We start from the raw sequence: 24,924 nt of genomic DNA on the forward strand, positions 1-24,924 counted from the left end.
AAACTAAATATTTGGGCCTTATGTCTTTATATGGTTATGGAATTACTTAGTGACTTATGAGAACCTACTATAAATCTAAAAAAAAAAAAAAAAGAAGAAGTTTCAACTGCACACAAAACAACTTGCTTGCATGAGGAAATCATCAAATCAAGTTAATTTTTGAAACGGTAGCATAAATGCCTCTATGACGTCCCTTGATTTTATTTGTGAACTGTTGATGCACAGAAGGTAGCAAAATGGACATAAGGAACCAGTGGCGGGTACAGGAGGAGGAGATCAGGTTTTGGCTGCTAATAGGGTTAAGCTGCTGTTAGGGTTAGGCTGTGGTTAGGTTTAGGCTACTATTAGGGTTAGGCTATGGTTAGGGTTAGGCTGCTAATAGGGTTAGGATGCTAATAGGGCTCAGCTGCTGCTAGCTGTGGTTAGGGTTAGGCTGTGGTTGGGGTTAGGCTACTAATAGGGTTAGGCTGTGGTTAGGGTTAGGCTTAGACTAAAAATGTATTGGAAATATCATTGACGTCATGCAGATGTCGACGTGTTGACATTATGCTGATTTTATGCTGAGTGAGAGCTGTGTACTTGTAACATACAGTATACTTCTTCGTAAAGCAGCATTGAGTGACAGTGGGGAAATACATCCCCATCGGACAAAGGCCAATTACACACTGTGATATGTACATTGCTAGTTCCAAAGTGACTGTAAACTGAGAGATGTGAATCGAAATACAGAAAACATTTTATTGTAGTTCATTTCCCTGGTTAAAGTTAATAAAGGTAATTCTCTAATACTTGTCAGGTCCAATCATAATGGCAAATACGGGTGATAGCATTAAAATAATATTTCAGAACATGGCAAGCAGACCATACTCAATCTATGCCCACGGTATTCTGCCAAAACAGAATGAAATAAAGGCCACTCAACCTGGTAAGTTAATTTTCAAACATTCTTTATATTAATGACAGAAGTATATTGTTTTACTTTTCATTTGGAAAATAGTATGTAACTATGGGTAATACATTTATTTGTAAAGTCATACAATTTATTATGTACTACTTCTATTATGTATAATGTGCTTATCACATAAAGCAATTACTTACAGGACATAGAGAAATGTACATATGGAAAGTTCCCCAACGATCCGGACCTAATAGCCATGAAGGAGATTGTTTGACTTGGGCTTATTACTCCACAGTTGACCATATTAAGGTAGGTCTGCTTATTTCTGTTGTAGAAATCCAGAGGTTATTATCTCAGGATTGTGTCCTGTTAAGCTTTGAGAAGATTTATTAAAAGCAGACCTTCTGAACACTAACCAGTTCCACTGATTTACCCCAAGGCTTAGTGGCCAGAAATGTACAGTAATCAGGAAAAATTAGTATTTGTAGTAACATATTAAAAGATCATTTGCACACACACATGTATTTGACTTTGAACCATACATCAAAGACTAAGGATTCCTCCTCAGATCTCTCAGCCAGTGTTCTCAGGAGACTAGAATAATGGTCCATACATGCTATGCAATATCGTTCACAATCTGAGCGATATTGTTCAGTCCTAAAATGATATTGCATAATGTGTATGCATGATCCGACGTACGATGCGCGCTCCCGCAGGTCGCATGCGACCTCGTACATCAGACTGCATGCAGTCTTGATGAGCCGATATTGTGTGCTTTAGAATTCCAGTGATGACTTTGTTTCTAGACATCGTTTGACATCGTTTGTAGTGTGTACACACGATCCGATCTGATAAGATGTTTTATACAATATCATACGATATTGTATCGTATGGGATCACATAATTTATACATAGTATAACAAACAGCTCAATTTATTTCAGATTCCCCAGATCACTGGCTGGTAGATCTGGGAAGTCATTAGGCAGCTACACCCCCACCCAAGTCCTCAGCCACTCCCAGCAGCAGCAGGCTCAGCAGCAGCCTGGGGGCACATGTACCTGTTGACTGGAGGTAAGATAAGTTCAACGTGTGGGAGGGGGGGGGGGGGGGGTCTGTCTTATGAGGGGCTAGGAGGAGGAGCAGGGGAGTATGCATGTGGGATGGAGGAACACAGCGGAGCACAGTGGGGCATTTGGGAAGGGGGAGCACAGTGAGGCATGTGGGAAGGGGAGTACAATGAGGCATGTGTGATGGGGAAAGGTGAGTACAGTGAGGCATGTAGGATGGGGAAATGGAGTACAGTGAGGCATGTGGGAAAGGGAGCACAGGAAAGGCATGTAGGAACAAGGAACCCAGTGAGGCATGTTGAGATGTAGAGTACAGTGAGGCATGTGGATGGAGAGTACAGTGAGGCATGTGGTATGGGGAAGAACAGTGAGGCATTTGGGATGAGTAGAACAGTGAGGGATGTGGGCAGCACAAGGAAGCATGTAGGATGTGGAGCATGGGGAGGCATGTGGGAATGGAAGGGGAGCACAGTGAGGCATGTGGGATGGAAAGAGGAGCACAGTGAGGCATGTGGGATGGGAAGGGGAGGACAATGAGGCACGTGGGTTGGAAAGGGGAGCACAGTCAGGCATGTGGGAAGGAGCATTGGGATCACAGTGGGGAAAGGAGAGCACAATGTGGGATGTGGATGAGTAAGGGGAGCGCAGTGAGGGCTGCGGAAAAAGGGAGCAGTAGAGTATAGTGTGTTATATGGATGGGGAAAGTGGAGGAAGAGGAGAAAAATGTGTGGCACCAGCTCTGCTTCTGCGCATTTGTTGAAGGAAGTCGGCAGGTGCGCAAACCATAGCCACTGGAGGCAGGGGAAGGGGGGGCACCACCCTCTACTTTGCCTCTTAGTGTCTGGCATGAACGTATGCCCCTGATCGGATCTCTTACAAATTTTACTCCATTATAGCTCCACTCTGAGGCTTACCTCCTCTTCAGGACAAATGCCAATTCCAGGAGGGCTCAGAGGGATGATTATGGGTGAAAAATACCAAGAACTTTTAGGGATGGGTAACCACATGCCCAGATTACCCAGCATGCTGTTGGAGCACACAGCTTCTGCAGAGGTTTCCCCAGGAGTCATGACCACCCCCACTGCCCACTTAATGCTCTTTTCCTAAATCTAGCATCAATTGAAAAAAAACATATATACCGTACACATAGGCAAATGCAGAGGGGGGTTTCTGGTTGCCCAGAAACCCCCCTCATCTTGGCAAATTGCGCAAATTATAACAATAGCAATGGTATATAATATGATTACTAGAGCTGCCGCCACATCATGCAATTTAAGGGACAGAGCAGAGATGCTGCACATGCCCAGTGGAAGAAGCTTCTTCTACCAAGTTTGCGGTGTATGTGTTTCTGAGTCCTCAATCAGTGCACTGGACCAGAGAGTAGCTACCAGGAAGAAGAGACAGGAGCCTTACCATAAGGTGGGAGAATGTTTGCATAGAAAGTGTAGTACTGGTTGTATTATGTTTATGTATTTATAGTATGTTTAACCTTTTCCTGATTACTTATCTTATTTATATTATTTAAATATGTTTGATGCAGCCTATACTATAGACCATATATTGTGATAAATATTAATACAAAATACTGCGTTTGCCACTGACCGTACATACCAGCAGCATGGAATTTGAGCAGACTGCAATCAACTTTGCTTATGTTTTCACCTGCCTAGGGGATAACCCAAAAGGTCATTAAACAGCTTGACCAGGGATATACTGCATGTGTTAGGAAACCAACCAGCCTTTAAAAAGTAGGGCAGACAACATAGCACTGGCAGAAGAGATTGCTTCCTTCCCAATATAGATATAAAACTTGCAGATGATAGCACAGAGAAGCAGTTCAGCAGAGATAAAAGGACTGAAGTTAGAACCTATAACCTTCAGCAGTATAGATGGTGTAATGGTTAGCATTCCTGTTTCACATAAATGAGGTCCCGGGTTCGATTCCCACTACAAATCTATATGTGTGGAGTTTGTATATTCTTCCATGCTTGAGTGTGTTTCCTCCGGGTACTCCAGTTTCCTCCCACAATCCCAAAAATATACTGGTAGGATAATTGGCTCAAGGCAAAAAAATGAACCCTAGTATGTAAGTGTGTGTATGTATATGTGTTTATGGCAGACTAGATGGGCCAAGTGGTTCTTTTCTGCTGTCAAATGCTATCTTTCTACAGTATGTTAGAGAAATTATTGTACAAATGCGCTGCCTCTGATGTAAATGCAGCCCACTAATAAACAGAGGAACCTTCACCAAAAATTCCAAAGATACAAATGGCATAAACAGAAAAATTTAAAGTAGGCGCAAACACCATAAATGAATCCTTACATAAGTGTCCTTATGAAAAGAATGGAGTGAAATCTTGATTCCGTATATTCAGTGTCCTAAAGTCCCTTGTCCACACAGACTCAATGGTGTGTATTACTTCTTTCTCTCGATAAAGAAGAAGAGGTCATAGTGCAGATCAATTTAACAGGGACAAAGGATTTATTTAACACAGAACACTCACAATATTCACAAATAAACAAGCATGTAACCACTCAAAGTGGATGGAAAGGGGTGCTGGCATCGGACATCTTCTAATTACCCTCCCAGAATGGCACAAGGGATAGCACCGGAGGTCCCGGACACCACACCAGTACAAGGGAAGTCGAAGCACCGAGGTCAGTCCACCCACGATCCAGAAAGAGGCTGTCACCACCTGCTTAACGCGTTTCGGACACTTTTGGTCCTTCCTCAGAAGCATGGTGGTGGGTGACACTAGCAGACATATTTATACCTATCACATAATGATATAATTAGGCCCATATGTGGGCCATCCTCCCGCCGAAACTGCCGATCACCGCCCGTGACCGGAAGTCACGTGACCGGAACCGGAAGTAGATTGCGTTCCAGCGTCACTTTACGGAAGTTCATTATGCATTCCACATACGGGTTCCCGCAAAACGGTGATCCACAGAAATAGTTCCACATTGAAAAATGTTCATAATGAAGGCATAAAAACGTTGTAGTCCAACAACATTATGGGAATCACAGTCCATTTAATATCCATCATACAATAAAAAGAAAAAATAAGAATCAGATATATACAAGACAAAATATATATATTAAAAAACATTACATTTATATATTCCATATATATAAATAAATAAAATTACATATATATTTAAAAGAGGATTAAATTCATATATAAGGGGAGATAGCAGCACTGAAATTGTATATACTCAAAACGAAAGGTAAAAAATAGGAGTGATAAAATGATAATAGAATTAAAGCTAGAGAGGATCTAGAGGAACCACTTTAGCTCGAAGTCCCCGTTAAGTCCTCCCGGGGACAGGGTTTTCAGTATATAGATCCACCTCATTTCTGCCTTTGTGAGTCTAATCTCTACATCTTTATCTCTCCATGATGGGACAATCCCCTGTATGCCCCAAAAGGCTTTAATGGCAGCTGGGTTAGAGTTGTGAACCTTTTTGAAATGTGCAGAAACAGTATGGCTGTCCAAACCCTTTCTAATGTTATAAGTGTGTTCTGCCAACCTCACTTTTAATTTTCTACTGGTCTTCCCTACGTAGACAAGACCACATTTACACTCCAAACCATAAATCACGTTTTTGGTGTTACAAGTCAGAAATTCTTTAATGGTATAAGACTTATCCTTAACACAAAATTCCTTCAATTTACTAGGACCTTTGACTAGTTTACACATAGTACAAAGACCACACCTATGGAATCCGATCGTTCTGATGCTGGTCCTTTTTACTTCATCAATCGAACTTTTAACCAATTTATCTTTAAGAGACGGGGCACGTCTATATATAAAAACGGGGTTAGCTAGTAATTTAGCACCAATCACAGGGTCTTGTTTTAGAATTTTCCAATTTCTTTTAAAAACAGCATCTATTTCTTTATGATTTGAGTTGAATTTGCTTATAAAAGACCAATTCAGTTGGTCATTCCTCTTATCTTTAGTTTTTGTAAACAAGAGGCTCTGTCTTTCTACATCTAACGCCTTTCCTTTTGCCGTTTCTATTTGGGCTCTTTCGTACCCCTTCTCCAAGAAACGTTCACCCATTTCTTCCATATGTTCCTCACAAATTTTATCCTCAGTACAGTTACGTCTTACACGCAGGAACTGGCCATAGGGTATGCCATCCAGCCAGTTCCTGTGGTGAAGACTCTGCTTGTCTATGTAACTGTTAGAGTCAGTATTTTTTCTGTAGGTTTTGGTTTGTAGCGAACCATCTTTCACATAAATACATAGGTCAAGAAAAGACAATTCTTCCTTACTAGCACTCTAGCAGTAAAAGTGATAAAAATATTAAAATTATTGGTATTTAAAATTTCACAAAACTTAGTAAGACCTTCTTCTGTGCCCTTCCAAATGAATAAAATATCGTCAATGTATCGGTTCCAGGACACCAGACCCACACCCAGCCGTCCATCACACCACACTGTTAGATCCTCCCAGTATGCCATGAAAAGATTTGCATAGCTGCGTGCGAATCTGGTGCCCATGGCAGTACCTACCATTTGCATGTAATACATACCATTATAATAAAAGTAATTATTAGTTAAAATAAATTTAATACTCTCTATTATAATACTCCTAATGGTAAGTGGTAGATTAGAACTGTCAAGAAAATAGGACACATCTTTTATTCCCAAGTCTATATCAGTAATGGTGTAAAGTGTAGACACATCTCCACTCACCATTATAAAATCTTCCTGTCATTCAAAATGTTTTAATATGCGTAAAACGTCTCCTGTATCCTTAAGAAAAGCTTTAGTTTCCTTAACCAAAGGTTGAAGATATGCATCTATAACAGCAGATAAGTTGGACGTTATGCTGTTAACGCCCGACACGATAGGTCTGCCTGGTGGGTGGAGGGGGTCCTTATGGACTTTTGGTAAAACATAAATCGTAGGTACTGACGGATGTGGAATATTAATAAAGTCTGATTCAGATTGACTAAGGGCACCATTTAATATTGCCTCCTTAGTAAGATTGAATAATTCATTTTTAATTCTAGCAGTCGGGTCATTTTTCAATTTCTTATATGTATTACCACTTGATAACTGTTTATCAATTTCCGCCATGTAATCGTTTTTATCCATAAGAACCACCCCTCCACCCTTATCGGCCGGTTTAATAATTAACTCCTTATCTTCTCTTAAGGACTTCAGCGCCAAGCGTTCTTTACTTGTAAGATTACATTTTTTATTGTTTTTTTCTGTTCTCCACCTCTTCATTTACTATCTTTCCAAAACAATCTATAAAACTCCCTTTACAATGGGTGGGATAAAAAGTGGATTTAGGTTTAAAACCTGAATTTGAGGTTACTTCACTTTCAGTTTCCAATACCTTATCACCATCCTTATTTAAAAATAATTTTTTAATCGTTAATTTCCGAGTAAACTTTTCCAGATCAACATAAAACTCAAAAGGATCACTTTTACTTGTAGGGGCATATTTCAAGCCCTTTTTTAAAACATTTTCTTCATCCTTAGAAAGTTCCCTTTTGCTAAGATTAAATACTTTCATAGTAGATGTTTTTTGACCAGTATTATGGTTATCCTGGCTAATGTCCATTATTTTAGTTTTCTTTTTATTCTTAACTCCTGCCCTTTTTCCCCTTTTAGACTTCCTTTTATTTAAAATCTCCACCTTATCGACCTGGGTCCCCAATCTAAAAATGGGGTGTGTACTTCCTCATCCCTTTCTAAAGGTTGGAATCTATTCCTATTAGTGGGGACGTCTTCCCTTAGAGAATATTTCCTGTTCTTCCTTTCATTTCTTTCACCCCATCTATCTTCATACTGTCGATTGGGTCTCCATTCTTCCCTTCTATTAAGCCTCCAATTTTCCTTAATAAAAGGTTTTCTAAAATCAGTCCCTTTTCTTTCTACTTTTCTCCACTATGGATTAAGATTTTTCCTTTTTTCGAAGGGTCATTAATTTTGACATCAGGCAAAGTCCTAGTTTCCTCACTAGTCCTATAACCTTCCTTATCTCTATGGAATTTTTTAACTTTTTTCTCCCTAAGTTCCCGTGTCTCTTTATTTAACTTCCTAACAGTTTCAATTTCTGCTTCTTTGAAATCTTCCAACTCTCTACAGGGAGTTACCAATAATTGCATTTTGGAGATTATTATTTAATGTCTCAACTGTACTTCGTCGTTCTTTGATAATCAAATCCATCAACCTGAAAGAACATTGTTCCAAAATCATATTCCACTCCTCTATGAAATTTTCATTGTTGCTGTTAAAGGAGGACGGCTTGTTTATTTTTAACCCCTTAGGGACCATCTTATAAGCTTGATATTTTTCTAGGGTCAAAATCTCCCAACACAAACGATTCTCCTTTAACACTGCTGTTTCAAGCTTATGTAAAACTGTGGTTAAATCTTCATCACATATATTATTATCATTTTCATCATCAAAAATACTAGAGAGGAGTTCCCTCCTGTTTTCTCTAAAAGTAAACATGGCTGCCGCAAATGTTCAAATAAGTGAAGAGAAGACAATTACAGAGAAATTATTGTACAAATGCGCTAACTCTGATGTAAATGCAGCCCACTAATAAACAGAGGAACCTTCACCAAAAATTCCAAAGATACAAATGGCATAAACAGAAAAGTTTAAAGTAGGCGCAAACACCATAAATGAATCCTTACATAAGTGTCCTTATGAAAAGAATGGAGTGAAATCTTGATTCCGTATATTCAGTGTCCTAAAGTCCCTTGTCCACAAAGACTCAATGGTGTATATTACTTCTTTCTCTCGATAAAGAAGAAGAGGTCATAGTGCAGATACATTTAACAGGGACAAAGTATTTATTTAACACAGAACACTCACAATATTCACAAATAAACAAGCATGTAACCACTCAAAGTGGATGGAAAGGGGTGCTGGCATCGGACATCTTCTAATTACCCTCCCAGAATGGCACAAGGGATAGCACCGGAGGTCCCGGACACCACAGCAGTACAAGGGAAGTCGAAGCACCGAGGTCAGTCCACCCACGATCCAGAAAGAGGCTGTCACCACCTGCTTAACGCGTTTCGGAAACTTTTGGTCCTTCCTCAGAAGCATGGTGGTGGGTGACACTAGCAGACATATTTATACCTATCACATAATGATATAATTAGGCCCATATGCGGGCCATCCTCCCGCCGAAACCGCCGATCACTGCCCGTGACCGGAAGTCACGTGACCGGAACCGGTCCATTTAATATCCATCATAAAATAAAAAGAAAAGAAAAGGAAAAGAAAAAAAAAGAAAAAATAAGAATCAGATATATACAAGACAAAATATGTATATTTTAAATGAATTTAAATATATATGTAATTTTATTTATTTAAATATATATGGAATATATAAATGTAATGTTTTTTAATATATATATTTTGTCTTGTATATATCTGATTCTTATTTTTTCTTTTTCTTTTATGATGGATATTAAATGGACTTGCGATTCCCATAATGTTTTTGGACTACAAAGTTTTTATGCCTCCATTATGAACATTTTTCAATGTGGAACTATTTCTGTGGATCTCCGTTTTGTGGGAACCCGTACGTGGAACGCATAATGAACTTCCGGAAAGTGACGCTGGAACGCAATCTACTTCCGGTTCCGGTCACGGGCGGTGATCGGCGGTTTCGGCGGGAGGATGGCCCGCATATGGGCCTAATTATATCATTATGTGATAGGTATAAATATGTCTGCTAGTGTCACCCACCACCATGCTTCTGAGGAAGGACCAAAAGTGTCCGAAACGCGTTAAGCAGGTGGTGACAGCCTCTTTCTGGATTGTGGGTGGACTGACCTCGGTGCTTCGACTTCCCTTGTACTGCTGTAGTGCCCGGGACCTCCGGTGCTATCCCTTGTGCCATTCTGGGAGGGTAATTAGAAGATGTCCGATGCCAGCACCCCTTTCCATCCACTTTGAGTGGTTACATGCTTGTTTATTTGTGAATATTGTGAGTGTTCTGTGTTAAATAAATCCTTTGTCCCTGTTAAATTGATCTGCACTATGACCTCTTCTTCTTTATCGAGAGAAAGAAGTAATATACACCATTGAGTCTGTGTGGACAAGGGACTTTAGGACACTGAATATACGGAATCAAGATTTCACTCCATTCTTTTCATAAGGACACTTATGTAAGGATTCATTTATGGTGTTTGCACCTACTTTAAACTTTTCTGTTTATGCCATTTCTACAGTACAGTATGTAGCAAGGAGAGAGGAGCTCTTACTGTGTTATATTTTGGATTATGGTGGCAATGTGGTATATTTACTAAAGTGCCGGTTTTTAAAAGTAGATATGTTGACCATAGCAACCAACCAATCAAATACTGCTTATTATTTATCTAGCACCTTCTAGAAGATAAAGGCTAGAATCGTATTGGTTGCTATGGCAAGCATCTTCAGTTCTAAAAACTTACACTTTAGTAAACATACCTCAACATGTTCCTTCCATCTTCATAGTTTTTGCTTTACTTTATGTACAGATAGAGCCACTTCACACACGTGGAGACAGCCCACTTCAACAGAATTGGTAGAATTAATATCAGTCATTAGTACTTTTCCTTATTGACGATCACCACTGCTTGAACAATGCATTACTGTACTCAACACTAAGGGCGTGATCAAGTGAAGATTAACTGTCAGTAGATCTTATGTCAAGTTATCAAAAGATAGTATGATAATTGAGGATTCCATTTTATTTTAGTATATTCATTTTTGCTATACATTTTGGTATGCCTTTTAAGATCTTTATTACTTTTGCAATTTTAATATTTTGCTGTGTCAATTGCATATTGAGCTAGTGGAATATTGCACTTATGCATGCGGGTGGGGGGGAGCAGTGGCGGATCTAGACTTAACTTTTAGGGGGGGCGGTTTAAGAATTATGACTCCTCCCCCTAATCATAGCTCCTCCCACTTAGAGATGCCATTCCCGTTCGCTTCTAAAATTAACTATTGTTGCCATTACTAATAAAATGTTGCCAGTTAGTGGAGAGAACCCTGCGCACTGGTGATATAGACTGGCAGATCGCCATTCCTGCATAGCACACAGAATGAGCCGAAATTCACATTATACCACACGGTATGAGCTGAAATTCACATTATAGCATACTGTATGAGCCGAAATTCACATCATACCACACGGTATGAGCTGAAATTCACATTATAGCATACTGTATGAGCCGAAATTCACATTATACCACACAGAATGAGCTAAAATTCACATTATAACACACAGAATGAGCCGAAATTCATATTATAGCACACAAAATGAGCCGAAATTCACATTATAGCACACAAAATGAGCCGAAATTCCCATTATAGCACACAGAATGAGCCGAAATTCATCAGATCCACAAATGACCCCAGTGGTGCCAGATACACATGACCCCAGTGGTGCCAGATACACATGACCCCAGTGGTGCCAGATACACATGACCCCAGCGGTGCCAGATACATATGCCCCCAGCGGTGCCAGATACATATGCACCCTGCGGTGCCAGATACACAAATGCCCCCAGCGGTGCCAGATACACAAATGCCCCCAGTGGTGTCTGAATACAAATGCTCCCAGCAGTGCCAGAATACAACTGCCCCCAGCGGTGCCAGATACACAAATGCCCCCAGCGGTGCCAGATACAAATGCTCCCAGTGGTGCCAGAATACAAATGCTCCAAGTGGTGCCAGAAAACAAATGCTCCCAGTGGTGCCAGAATACAAATGCTCCCAGTGGTGCCAGAATACAAATGCCCCCAGTGGTACCAGAATACAAATGCCCCCAGTGGTGCCAGAATACAAATGCCCCCAGTGGTGCCAGAATACAAATGCCCCCAGTGGTGCTTACCCTCCTGCTGCCAGTGACACTGCCGCCGATTCCCGTCTCTGATGCTGAGGGGGAGCGAGCGCACTGCGAGTCTCTTCTGCGCCTCTCTTCACTGAGTCCATGTCTCCGGCGGCCATTTGAAATATAGCGACGGCTTGTGAGCCAATCATAGCTCACGGGCCGGCAGCCAATCAAGAGCCGGTCCGTGAGCTCTGATCAGCTGACAGCCACAGACATTTAAAATGACTGCCGGAGACGGGGACACAGTGGGCAGGAGAGGCGCGCGCAGTGCTCTCCTCCCTTCAGCGTCAAGGAGACGGGAATCGGCGGCAGCAGCAGGCGTGTGTGAGGGGGGGTGGCTGTGCGCACCAGGCAACCCCTGTGCGCACGCCTACTATGTCACTCCTCCGCTCTGTCTCCCCTCCCCCCCCACCCTGCGCGCTGCACCGCTCTCCAGTCCGGCACTGTGGCGGGACCCCGCCATCCATCCCGGTGCCGGTATGTGTAGGGGGGGCGTTCGCCCTAATCGCCCCCCACTGGGGGGGAGGTATACCCAGAAACCAATCCTAACAGGCTGCTTTCCTTTGCACACTTCCCGTAATCACAATAATGCTGTGGTTTCCGAGTCTGTAGGAAGGGAATGGGAGTCTATTTGATGTGGTTCAGAGAATAATCATTTTGGTTCCACCCTCTCCCATAGATCCACGAATAGCAGCCTCATATCACATGGTAATAATGAACCAAAGAGGCCGGCCCCCGCCCTCATCAACAACCTGCTGTATGTGTATATCGTATATATGTGTGTCCTATATGATTTACCGTTAGGCCCATATAAAAATGGACACTGACACAATTTTCACAATTGATTTGACATTAAACAATGGAGATGCAGTTGAAGTGCAGACTGATATTTACAGTAATTCAAGCTGTTGAACAAAAATATTGTATAAAACATTTAGGAATTGCAACCATCCCATTTTCAGAGACTCAAAAGTAATTGGACAAATGAACATAATTATAAATAAAATGTTAATTTTTAATATTTTATCGAGAATTCTTTGCAGGCAATGACTGCCTGAAGTCTAGAACCCATGGGCATCACCAAATGCTGGGTTTCCTCCTTTGTTATGCTTTGCCAGGCCACTACTACAGATGTCTTCAGCAAGTGAAATGCATACTTGATAGGGAAGAGATCAGGCGATTGCCATTGCAGAATATTCCACTTCTTTACCTTGATAAAATCCTGGGTTTCTTTTGCAGTATGTTTTAGGCCATTGTCCATCTGAATCTAAGCATACAGTATATCTCCATACACTTCAGAATTCATTCAGCTCAGGGCCGTTTCTAGACAATTTGGCTCCCAGTGCGAACAGTAAAAAATTCGCCCCCCATATAGACATTAAAAATGCGCCCCAACCCCCATAGAAATATAAAAAAAAAATAAGAATTTACTCACCGGTAATTCTATTTCTCGTAGTCCGTAGTGGATACTGGGTACTCCGTAAGGACCATGGGGAATAGACGGGCTCCGCAGGAGACTGGGCACTCTAAAAGAAAGATTAGGTACTATCTGGTGTGCACTGGCTCCTCCCTCTATGCCCCTCCTCCAGACCTCAGTTAGGGAAACTGTGCCCGGAAGAGCTGACACTTCAAGGAAAGGATTTGGAATCCAGGGTAAGACTCATACCAGCCACACCAATCACACCGTACAACTCATGATAACTATACCCAGTTAACAGTATGAATAACAACTGAGCCTCACTGAACAGATGGCTCATAACAATAACCCATTAGTTAAGCAATAACTATATACAAGTATTGCAGACAATCCGCACTTGGCACGGGCTCCCAGCATCCACTACGGACTACGAGAAATAGAATTACCGGTGAGTAAATTCTTATTTTCTCTGACGTCCTAGTGGATGCTGGGTACTCCGTAAGGACCATGGGGATTATACCAAAGCTCCCAAACGGGCGGGAGAGTGCGGATGACTCTGCAGCACCGAATGAGCAAACTCAAGGTCCTCCTCAGCCAGGGTATCAAACTTGTAGAAATTTGCAAACGTGTTTGATCCCGACCAGGTAGCAGCTCGGCAAAGTTGTAAAGCCGAGACCCCTCGGGCAGCCGCCCAAGAAGAGCCCACCTTCCTCGTGGAATGGGCTTTGACTGATTTAGGATGCGGCAGTCCAGCCGCAGAATGTGCAAGTTGAATCGTGCAACAGATCCAGCGAGCAATAGTCTGCTTAGAAGCAGGAGCACCCAGCTTGTTGGGTGCATGCAGGATAAACAGCGAGTCAGTTTTTCTGACTCTAGCCGTCCTGGAAACATAGATTTTCAGGGCCCGGACTACGTCCAGCTACTTGGAAGCCTCCAAGTCCCGAGTAGCCGCAGGCACCACAATAGGTTGGTTCAAATGAAACGCTGATACCACCTTAGGTAGAAATTGGGGACGAGTCCTCAATTCTGCCCTGTCCATATGGAAGATCAGATAGGGGCTTTTACATGACAAAGCCGCCAATTCTGACACACGCCAAGCCGAAGCCAAGGCCAAAAGCATGACCACTTTCCACGTGAGATATTTCAACTCCACGGTCTGAAGTGGCTCAAACCAATGTGATTTTAGGAAATCCAACACAACGTTGAGATCCCAAGGTGCCACTGGGGGCACAAAAGGGGGCTGAGTATGCAGCACTCCCTTAACAAACGTCTGAACTTCAGGCAGTGAAGCCAGTTCTTTTTGAAAGAAAATAGACAGGGCTGAAATCTGGACTTTAATGGATCCCAATTTTAGGCCCATAGTCACTCCTGACTATAGGAAGTGCAGAAATCGACCCAGCTGAAATTCTTCTGTTGGGGCCTTCATAGCCTCACACCAAGCAACATATTTTCGCCATATGCGGTGATAATGTTTTGCTGTCACATCCTTCCTAGCTTTTATCAGCGTAGGAATGACTTCAACCGGAATGCCCTTTTCCATCAGGATCCGGTGTTCAACCGCCATGCCGTCAAACGCAGCCGCGGTAAGTCTTGGAACAGACAGGGCCCCTGCTGTAGCAGGTCCTGTCTGAGAGGCAGAGGCCAAGGGTCCTCTGAGATCATTTCTTGCAGTTCCGGGTACCAAGTCCTTCTTGGCCAATCCGGAACGACGAGTATAGTTCTTACTCCTCTCTTTCTTATTATCCTTAGTACCTTTGGTATGAGAGGAAGAGGAGGGAACACATAAACCGACTGGTACACCCACGGTATCACTAGAGCGTCCACAGCTATCGCCTGAGGGTCCCTTGACCTGGCGCAATATCTTTTTAGCTTTTTGTTGAGGCGGGACGCCATCATGTCCATCTGTGGCCTTTCCCAACGATTTACAATCAGCTGGAAGACTTCTGGATGAAGTCCCCACTCTCCCGGGTGGAGGTCGTGCCTGCTGAGGAAGTCTGCTTCCCAGTTGTCCACTCCCGGAATGAACACTGCTGACAGTGCTATCACGTGATTTTCCGCCCATCGGAGAATCCTTGTGGCTTCTGCCATCGCCATCCTGCTTCTTGTGCCGCCCTGTCGGTTTACATGGGCCCTTAGTTCCAGAATATTTATGTGTAGGGAAGCTTCCTGACTCGACCATTGTCCTTGGAAGTTTCTTCCCTGAGTGACTGCCCCCCAACCTCGGAGGCTTGCATCCGTGGTCACCAGGACCCAGTCCTGTATGCCGAATCTGCGGCCCTCGAGTAGATGAGCACTCTGCAGCCACCACAGCAGAGACACCCTGGGGGACAGGGTGATCAGCCGATGCATCTGAAGATGCGAGCCGGACCACTTGTCTAACAGATCCCACTGAAAGATCCGTGCATGGAATCTGGAATATGGAATCTGCCGAATGGAATTGCCTCGTAAGAAGCTACCATCTTTCCCAGGACTCGCGTGCAGTGATGCACTGACACCTGTTTTGGTTTTAGGAGGTCTCTGACCAGAGATGACAACTCCTTGGCCTTCTCCTCCGGGAGAAACACCTTCTTCTGTTCTGTGTCCAGAATCATACCCAGGAACAGCAGACGCGTCGTAGGAACCAGCTGCGACTTCGGGATATTCAGAATCCAGCCGTGCTGTTGTAGCACTTCCTGAGATAGTGCTACTCCGACCAACAACTGCTCCCTGGACCTCGCCTTTATAAGGAGATCGTCCAAGTACAGGATAATTATAACTCCCTTCTTTCAAAGGAGTATCATCATTTCGGCCATTACTTTGGTAAATACCCTCGGTGCCGTGGACAGACCAAACGGCAACGCCTGGAATTGGTAATGGCAGTCCTGTACCACAAAACGGAGGTACACCTGGTGAGGTGGGTAAATGGGGACATGTAGGTAAGCATCCTTGATGTCCAGTGATACCATGTAATCCCCCTCTTCCAGGCTTGCAATAACCGCCCTGAGCGATTCCATTTTGAACTTGAACTTCCTTATATAAGTGTTCAAGTATTTCAAATTTAGAATGGGTCTCACCGAACCGTCTGGTTTCGGTACCACAAACATTGTGGAATAGTAACCCCGTCCCTGTTGAAGGAGGGGAACTTTTATTATCACCTGCTGGAGGTACAGCGTGTGAATTGCCGCCAGTACTACCTCCCTGTCCTGGGGAGTAGCTGGCAAGGCTGATTTGAGGTAACGGCGAGGGGGAGACGTCTCGAATTCCAGCTTGTATCCCTGAGATACCACTTGTAGAACCCAGAGATCCACCTGTGAGCGAACCCACTGGTCGCTGAAGTTCCGGAGACGGGCCCCCACCGACCTGGCTCCGCCAGTGGAGCCCCAGCGTCATGCAGTGGACTTAGTGGAAGCAGGGGAGGATTTTTGTTCTTGGGAACTGGCTGTATGGTGCAGCTTTTTCCCTCTACCCCTGCCTCTGGGCAGAAAAGACGCGCCTTTAACCCGCTTGCCTTTCTGGGGCCGAAAGGACTGTACCTGATAATACGGTGCTTTCTTAGGCTGTGAGGGAACCTGAGGTAAAAATGTCGACTTCCCAGCTGTTGCTGTGGAAACGAGGTCCGAGAGACCATCCCCAAACAATTCCTCACCCTTGTAAGGCAAAACCTCCATGTGCCTTTTAGAATCCGCATCACCTGTCCACTGCCGAGTCCATAATACTCTCCTGGCAGAAATGGACATTGCATTAATTCTAGATGCCAGCCGGCAAATATCCCTCTGTGCATCTCTCATATATAAGACAACGTCTTTAATATGCTCTATGGTTAGCAAAATCGTGTCGAGGGTATCAATATTTTCTGACAGGGTATCGGACCAAGATGCTGCAGCACTACACATCCAAGCTGAAGCAATTGCAGGTCTCAGTATAGTACCTGAGTGTGTATGTACAGACTTCAGGATAGCCTCCTGCTTTCTATCCGCAGGCTCCTTTAAGGCGGCCGTATCCTGAGACGGCAGTGCCACCTTTTTTGACAAGCGTGTGAGCGCCTTATCCACCCTCGGGGATGTCTCCCAACGTAACCTGTCCTCTGGCGGGAAAGGGTACGCCATCAGTAACTTTTTAGAAATCACTAGTTTCTTATCGGGGGAAGCCCACGCTTCTTCACACACTTCATTCAACTCATCTGATGGGGGAAAAACCACTGGTTGCTTTTTCTCCCCAAACATAATACCCTTTTTAGTGGTACCTGGGTTAATGTCAGAAATGTGCAACACATTTTTCATTGCCGTAATCATGCAACGGATGGCCCTAGTGGAATGTACATTAGTCTCGTCCTCGTCGACACTGGAGTCAGACTCTGTGTCAACATCTGTGTCTGCCATCTGAGGTAGCGGGCGTTTTTGAGCCCCTGATGGCCTTTGAGACGCCTGGGCAGGCACTGGCTGAGAAGCCGGCTGTCCCACAGCTGTTATGTCATCGAACCTTTTATGCAAGGAGTTGACACTGTCGTGTAAAACCTTCCACATATCCATCCACTCTGGTGTCGACCCCGCAGGGGGTGACATCACACTTATCGGCACCTGCTCCGCCTCCACATAAGCCTACTCATCAAACATGTCGACACAGCCGTACCGACACACCGCACACACACAGGGAATGCTCTGACTGAGGACAGGACCCCACAAAGTCCTTTGGGGAGACAGAGAGAGAGTATGCCAGCACACACCACAGCGCTATATAATCAGGGATTTACACTAACACAAAGTGATTTTTCCCTATAGCTGCTTTACATATACAGTTTGCGCCTAAATTTAGTGCCCCCCCTCTCTTTTTTACACTTTGAGCCTGGAAACTGCAGGGGAGAGCCTGGGGAGCTGTCTTCCAGCGGAGCTGTGAAGAGGAAATGGCGCCAGTGTGCTGAGAGAGATAGCCCCGCCCCCTTCTCGGCGGACTTCTCCCGCTCTTATGTTTATATTATGGCGGGGGATTTTTGCACATATATAGTTTTTTAGACTATATTATGTGCTGTTTGCCAATGTAAGGTACTCTAATTGCAGCCCAGGGCGCCCCCCCCCCAGCGCCTTGCACCCATCAGTGACCGAAGTATGTGGTGTGCATAGGGAGCAATGGCGCACAGCTGCAGTGCTGTGCGCTACCTTAATGAAGACCGGAGTCTTCAGCCGCCGATTTCCAGGATGTTCTTCTTGCTTCTGGCTCTGCAAGGGGGACGGCGGCGCGGCTCCGGGACCGGACGACCGAGGCTGGGCCTGTGTTCGATCCCTCTGGAGCTAATGGTGTCCAGTAGCCTAGAAGCCCAAGCTAGCTGCAAGCAGGTAGGTTCGCTTCTCTCCTCTAAGTCCCTCGTAGCAGTGAGTCTGTTGCCAGCAGATCTCACTGAAAATAAAAAACCTAACAAATACTTTCTTTACTAGAAGCTCAGGAGAGCCCCTAGTGTGCAACCAGCTCGAGCCGGGCACAGATTCTAACTGAGGTCTGGAGGGGGGGCATAGAGGGAGGAGCCAGTGCACACCAGATAGTACCTAATCTTTCTTTTAGAGTGCCCAGTCTCCTGCGGAGCCCGTCTATTCCCCATGGTCCTTACGGAGTACCCAGCATCCACTAGGACGTCAGAGAAATATTTTGCCCACATGCTCCCGGCGATGGGGCGTGGTCTTGTTAAAATGGGCGTGGTCTCACAAAAAATGGGCCTGGCCTCACAGGAAAAGACCTTACACCCCAGTTTTTGACCCTGCAACAACAGACCTCAGCCACCACAGGAATAATAAACAAAAATTCCACCATATTAAGCCTCACACAGTAATACCCCTTGCACCATATTATGCCATACACTGCAATGCCCGTGATACATTATGCCCTACAGTAAAGCTTCTAATTATTTTTATATTACCTACTCATTGCCAGCGGTTTCAAGTGCTGGGTGTCATGCTTGTCGCCAGTGGTTTCATGCACTGGGTGTCATGCTTGTCGCCAGTGGTTTCATGCACTGGGTGTCATTGCCAGGGACATCATGCGCTGGGTGTCATGCTTGTTGCCAGTGGTTTCATGCACTGGGTGTCATTGCCAGGGACATCATGCACTGGGTGTCATGCTTGTTGCCAGGGGTTTCATGCGTTGGGTGTCATGCTTGCTGCCAGGGATTTCACAAACTGGGTGTCATGCTCTTTGCCAATGGTTTTATGCTCTGGGATCCATGCTCGTTGCCAAGGGGAGTACTCATTGTCAAGGGAAGTGTTTGTGGTCAAGGGGAATGCTCGTTGTCAAGGGGAATGCTTGTTGTCAAGGAGAATGCTCATTGCCAAGGGGAATGCTGTCAAGGGAAGCACTGACGTCACTCTTCCCCTCCTCTTCCTGAGTACTCCGCTTGAGGGGTGGAGTTTCACGGAATGACGCAGTTGCCTCGTGATGTCACAATGCAGCCGCGTCATTCCTCGAAACTCCGCCCCCTGAGCGGAGTACTTGGGAAGAGGAGGTAGGAGAGGAGCAGTAAGGGGACAAAGTGCCACTGCCATGCCCATGCCATGTGCAGCTTTGTAATCAATTAACAGGTTACAGGTGTGTGTGAGGTGTATTTAAAACCTCCCTATAACCATTACAGGTTATCCAGCTCTTGAAAAAGCTGCAACAATCAGAGAAATGCAATAAGTTAGATGGACACCTTTTACTGGACCAGTCTCTGCCACTGAATACAAGTGCTATACTACGGCTGCCACCCGCTGCCACTGCACGCTATGTATATCTACTAGTGACAACGTGAGAGATAATATCCCAGCTGGGAGAGCTACTTCTCTTTTTTGCTACACAAGCCCTGGTTAATTTTCTGCCCACGTGTCTAAAAAACACTGCTTTGACAGTGTGCTGAGCGAGCGGACTCTGGCCCTCATTCCGAGTTGATCGGTCGCAAGGCGAATTTAGCAGAGTTACACACGCTAAGCCGCCGCCTACTGGGAGTGAATCTTAGCTTCTTAAAATTGCGACCGATGTATTCGCAATATTGCGATTACTAACTACTTAGCAGTTTCAGAGTAGCTCCAGACTTACTCTGCCTGTGCGATCAGTTCAGTGCTTGTCGTTCCTGGTTGACGTCACAAACACACCCAGCGTTCGCCCAGGCACTCCCACCGTTTCTCCGGCCACTCCTGCGTTTTTTCCGGAAACGGTAGCGTTTTCAGCCACACGCCCCTGAAACGCCGTGTTTCCGCCCAGTAACACCCATTTCCTGTCAATCACATTACGATCGCCGGAGCGAGGAAAAAGCCGTGAGTAAAAATACTTTCTTCATAGTAAAGTTACTTGGCGCAGTCGCAGTGCGAACTTTGCGCATGCGTACTAAGCGGATTTTCACTACGATGCGATGAAAAAGAACGAGCGAACAACTCGGAATGAGGGCCTCTATACGGCAGCTGCATGGGCCCCGGTGGGCTAAGGAACATGTAAGCCATACTTCTGCTCTCCATCTAATTACCGCACTCCACACATGGGAGGTTTCACTCCACTGTCTCTTTCCTACTGATGCTAACACACAGGGCTGGTGAGTTACCAAATGTGCTGAGTCTAAAATCTAGTCCACTGCAACCTATCTCTAACAGCTGCAACTTTGACATAAATATAACAACCCAACATTTGAATCTTATTAACTGGATGAAACATGCTTTCACATCTTAAAAACGGCAGCAATTTAATGTATGCAGTGACTATAAGGTCCACGCATTTATCGGAGTTTTCCTTTTTACATGCTACAGTATGTAATAAAGTAAGCATTGTTATAATTAGTCTATTTGCATAGCTATACATTAGTGCTACTTATGTGTATGTATATCATTTATTCATCCTTTTTACTCCTGTATGTCTTAATAATGCTCATGCTATCACACTACATTCACCCTGTGTTACAGAAGATGTGGTATGCTTCAAATCACGAGCCATTACAAGCCTTCTCCATATTGTTTTCTTCCCATCATTCTGGTAACAGGTTGAGCTTCGTTTCGTCTGTCCAAACAGTGCTGTTCCAGAACTCAACTGCCTTTTTGGGTTTTTTTTGCCGTTTCTATTTTTGAGGCTTATGAATGGTTTGCATGTTGTGGTGAACCCTATGTACAGTATTTGATTTTGTGAAGTCTCTCTTTATGGTACACTTGGATAATAATATGCCTACTTCCTGGAGATTCACTTGGTTAGATGTTGTGAAGTGTTTTTTCTTGGCAAGGATCATGCGATCATCTACCACTGTTGCCTTCTGTGGATGTCCAGGTCTTTTTGTGTTGCAAAGCTCACCAGTTTATTCTTTTTTTCTCAAAATGTTCCATACTGTTGATTTGAGCACTCCTACGGTTTTCGCTTCTCTCCGATTATTCTTTTTTGCTTTTTGCTGCCTAAGTATGGCCTTTCTCACTTGCATTGAGAGCTCCTTTGACCACATGTTGTGGGTTCACAGCAACAGCTTCCAAATGCAAATGCCACACTTGGAATCAACTCCTGACTTTTTGCCTGTTTAATTGATAACAAAGGAAATAGCAAAAATAACAAAGGAATAGCTGAGACCTGACAGCTTTTGAGTCAATTGTCCAATTAATTTTGCTCCCTTGAAAAGATGGGGCTATATATTAATCATCTGTAACTCCTTAACCCTTCCTCCAATTGGGACGTGAGCATAGCCAGATTAGGGGGGGGGGGGGTGCAGGGCATACTGTACTCCGGGCCCCCCTTTGTCAGGGGGCCCTCCGGCAAGAGCACACTGAAATCACTAGCTTTACATCTTAAGCAGCAGCAGAACCAGCAGCCATAATGCGAGCAGGACAGTATGCAGGAGTATCATATTTCATGAGCTACTGACAGAGCTTTCTGACCAGAGGAGATATAGGAGGGTGGAGACAGCTGTAAGTGACACAGGGATCCCAGCTTTTCCTCCTCCCCGCCTAGGTGTCTAAGTCCTGTGTAAACTGTTATGCAACTAAGCCATTTGGATCTAGAGATAGAGACACACACAGAAAGTCCTCCTGAGTCCTGTCCCAGTGTGTAAGTAGTACAGAGGCTGCTGCTATTGCATGTGACAAGATAAATCTTTTTTTTTTCTAATGTGTATTTTATGGTTGTCTTTGTATCACTACAAGAAAAGTTTATAAAATAGTTGTTTTTAAATTAGGTGGAGCTATAAACAGTACCCAGGCATTATTAAACTATTTGTTAAATCTAATATACACCATTGGTTTAAATTTAATATACACAATCTATACCTCCCACCATGACCCATCCAGGAGGGACAAAATGCTCTCTACATGGACTTCTTTCTTAATTTATGATTGCAATCACCTGTGGTGAAACACCTTTCTTATCAATTAAATAGTTCAACACAGGTGATGCCAATAATATATCAAGTGAGAAGTCCAAGTAGAAAGCATTTTGTCCCTCCTGGAATGGGACATGTTGGGAGGTATACACACTTTAATATACATCCCCCACCTTCCATCGGGGCCCCCCTGTTTTAAGTGCCCCAGGCACCACTAAGGCTTAATCCGGCCCTGGACGTGAGTACCCTCTATATAGACATAAGGTACATACTTACTGACATTCTTTGTCTCCTCTCCGGTAGAAGCCCTGAGAGGAAAAGCTTTAACACTTCAGGGGGCAGAGAGAGACACTTCGTGGGAGAAAACGTCAGGGGTGGGGACTGACTCAAGTGTAATTAAGCCCCACACCCTCCATGTCAAAGTGCCAATATTCACGGGCCCGTGAGAAGGGGCTGAGGCTATATGACGTGAATTGTGTCATTAAATTTCACCCCTTCTATATGGCGCAGCAATCATGCCCACTTCCCTAAGATGCGTGCAGGATGCAGAAGACCTGGCTACTCTTCCGCAGGTATGGGGCACTACCCCAAAAAATTGGGCGTATCCCACAGATTCCAGTAGGCAAGTATGAGAAGGGGTAATTTAACTGCCATTGAGAAACATTTGTCACATGATACAATGCAATATAGAGTATTGTGGAAAATGTGTTGAAACCATTGTATATTTTCTCAGGACACGTACAGTGGATTGATTGGGCCCCTTGTAGTCTGCAAGAAACAAATCCAGTTACAGAAAAAATTGTTCTCTCGCTTCACTCTTCTTTTTATGATTTTTGATGAGAATCAATCCTGGTATCTAGATGATAATATCAAGACATACTCCAGATATCCAGTTGAGGTGAAGAAAGAAGATGAGGATTTTATTGAAAGCAATTTGAAACACAGTATGTTAATATTATTTGTTTATTACAATTTGGATTATACTAATGTAGCCCTCTATAGATATATGGGCTATGAAAGTTTGCATATTTTAGTAGTGTAATGTATTAGTTATGTATTGTTTTAATGGAATGTATATACACCCATATATAGTACCCTGGGCATGGAAGCGACTGGGGAGCATGAGCCTCAGGGAAGTTTCTAGTGCCGGCACGAGGTATCCTTGGAGCGGGAAGAAGGGATGCTTAGGGAGTGTGAGGAGGATGGTTGGGGGAGAGGGTGGAGCCTACCTGTGGTGGAGAGAGGAGGGACGGAGACCCTCTGTTGCTAGCCGTGCTACTGTTGGTAGCGAGGATGCTGGACCAGAGGAGTCGCGGTGGCTAAAGGGAGAGAGACTGGAGGTACTGCTGGGGCTGTGGTAGGAGAGTGGTGGGGCCTCCACTTATCTGAGCCCGCCCGCCGCTGTTGAAGATGAAGCGGAAGTACTGGAACTGAGAGGCGGGGAAGCGGCTGAGGAAAGCTGACCGCATCTGGAGCACAATATTAGTAGAGGTGTAAGGATGGAGAGGGTGACCTTCTGGTGCCCCGCCGGCTTGCTCTAATCAAATAACTGGAGACGAGAAATGTAATTTTGTGCAAAGAATAAATGGTCACAGCTTTATTTCCACCTAATACCAAAAACACACCATTGCAGGGTAAAAAGGAGAGGAAGCGGTGCACGGCTCTCCCGCTGTTTAGAGAAATGACTGGGGCGTGCCTTACCGGCAACGGCCACGCCCCCTCCCCGCCTGAGGCGTACCCGGCCCGCCCTTGCGGGCCGACGGACCACGCCCCCTGCGCTGGGGGACCAGCTACCATGCGCATAACACCCTACCACGGCGCGCAACCCGTATGGCCCCTGCCGCATTTAGCTGGAACCAGGCGTACGGCCTACTAATTGGTGACTTATGCGAGGCATTCTGACAATCCCCCCTTACCATGCCTTGTGCACCGCTCCTTCCCCGCAACCCGCTGTGACAAGAAAATACAAACGATTTACACCAAACCATGTTTATTGCGATAAAACAAAACACCGCAATAACTTTTCACAACGTGTCATTTGTAAGCAAGTGATGAAAAAAAAAACTGCCTAAGTCCTGCGCTCCCTTGGCCCATACCCCTGTCCTAGCTACTACCAACCCTGTTCCTTGCCAACTCAGGGCGGGTGGGTGGGCTTCCTTTCCTGTGTGGGGAAAATGGAGCTATTAACTCCCTCCCCCTCGGCTGCTGCTTTATCTGCCTCTCCCTCCTCCCCCCCCCCCCCCCCCGCCTCTGGGCCGCACCTTTTACTGGCCCAGGGCTCCCTGCAGGTGATGCAAAGGGGAGGGGGTCCTGCCTCCCTGCAGCCAACCCCCCCTCCCCCGGCGTTCACGCCTTCGGGCCGCCCGGCACCCCTCCTCCTTATCCTGCT

General features: G+C 44.7%; 1 protein-coding gene across 1 annotated transcript in view; it reads left to right on the plus strand.

Annotated features, from left to right (window-relative positions):
• LOC134910877 (ceruloplasmin-like) overlaps positions 1–24,924 on the plus strand; it is a 327,221-nt gene that overhangs the window by 233,351 nt on the left and 68,946 nt on the right. Inside the window, exons 16-18 of the mRNA XM_063919263.1 lie at positions 797–925; positions 1,101–1,207; positions 23,269–23,479. Coding sequence (XP_063775333.1) covers positions 797–925; positions 1,101–1,207; positions 23,269–23,479 — 447 coding nt within the window. The remainder of the gene's footprint in view (positions 1–796; positions 926–1,100; positions 1,208–23,268; positions 23,480–24,924) is intronic.

Source organism: Pseudophryne corroboree, chromosome 4, assembly GCF_028390025.1.
Source record: "Pseudophryne corroboree isolate aPseCor3 chromosome 4, aPseCor3.hap2, whole genome shotgun sequence".
Taxonomy (NCBI): Eukaryota; Metazoa; Chordata; class Amphibia; order Anura; family Myobatrachidae; genus Pseudophryne; species Pseudophryne corroboree.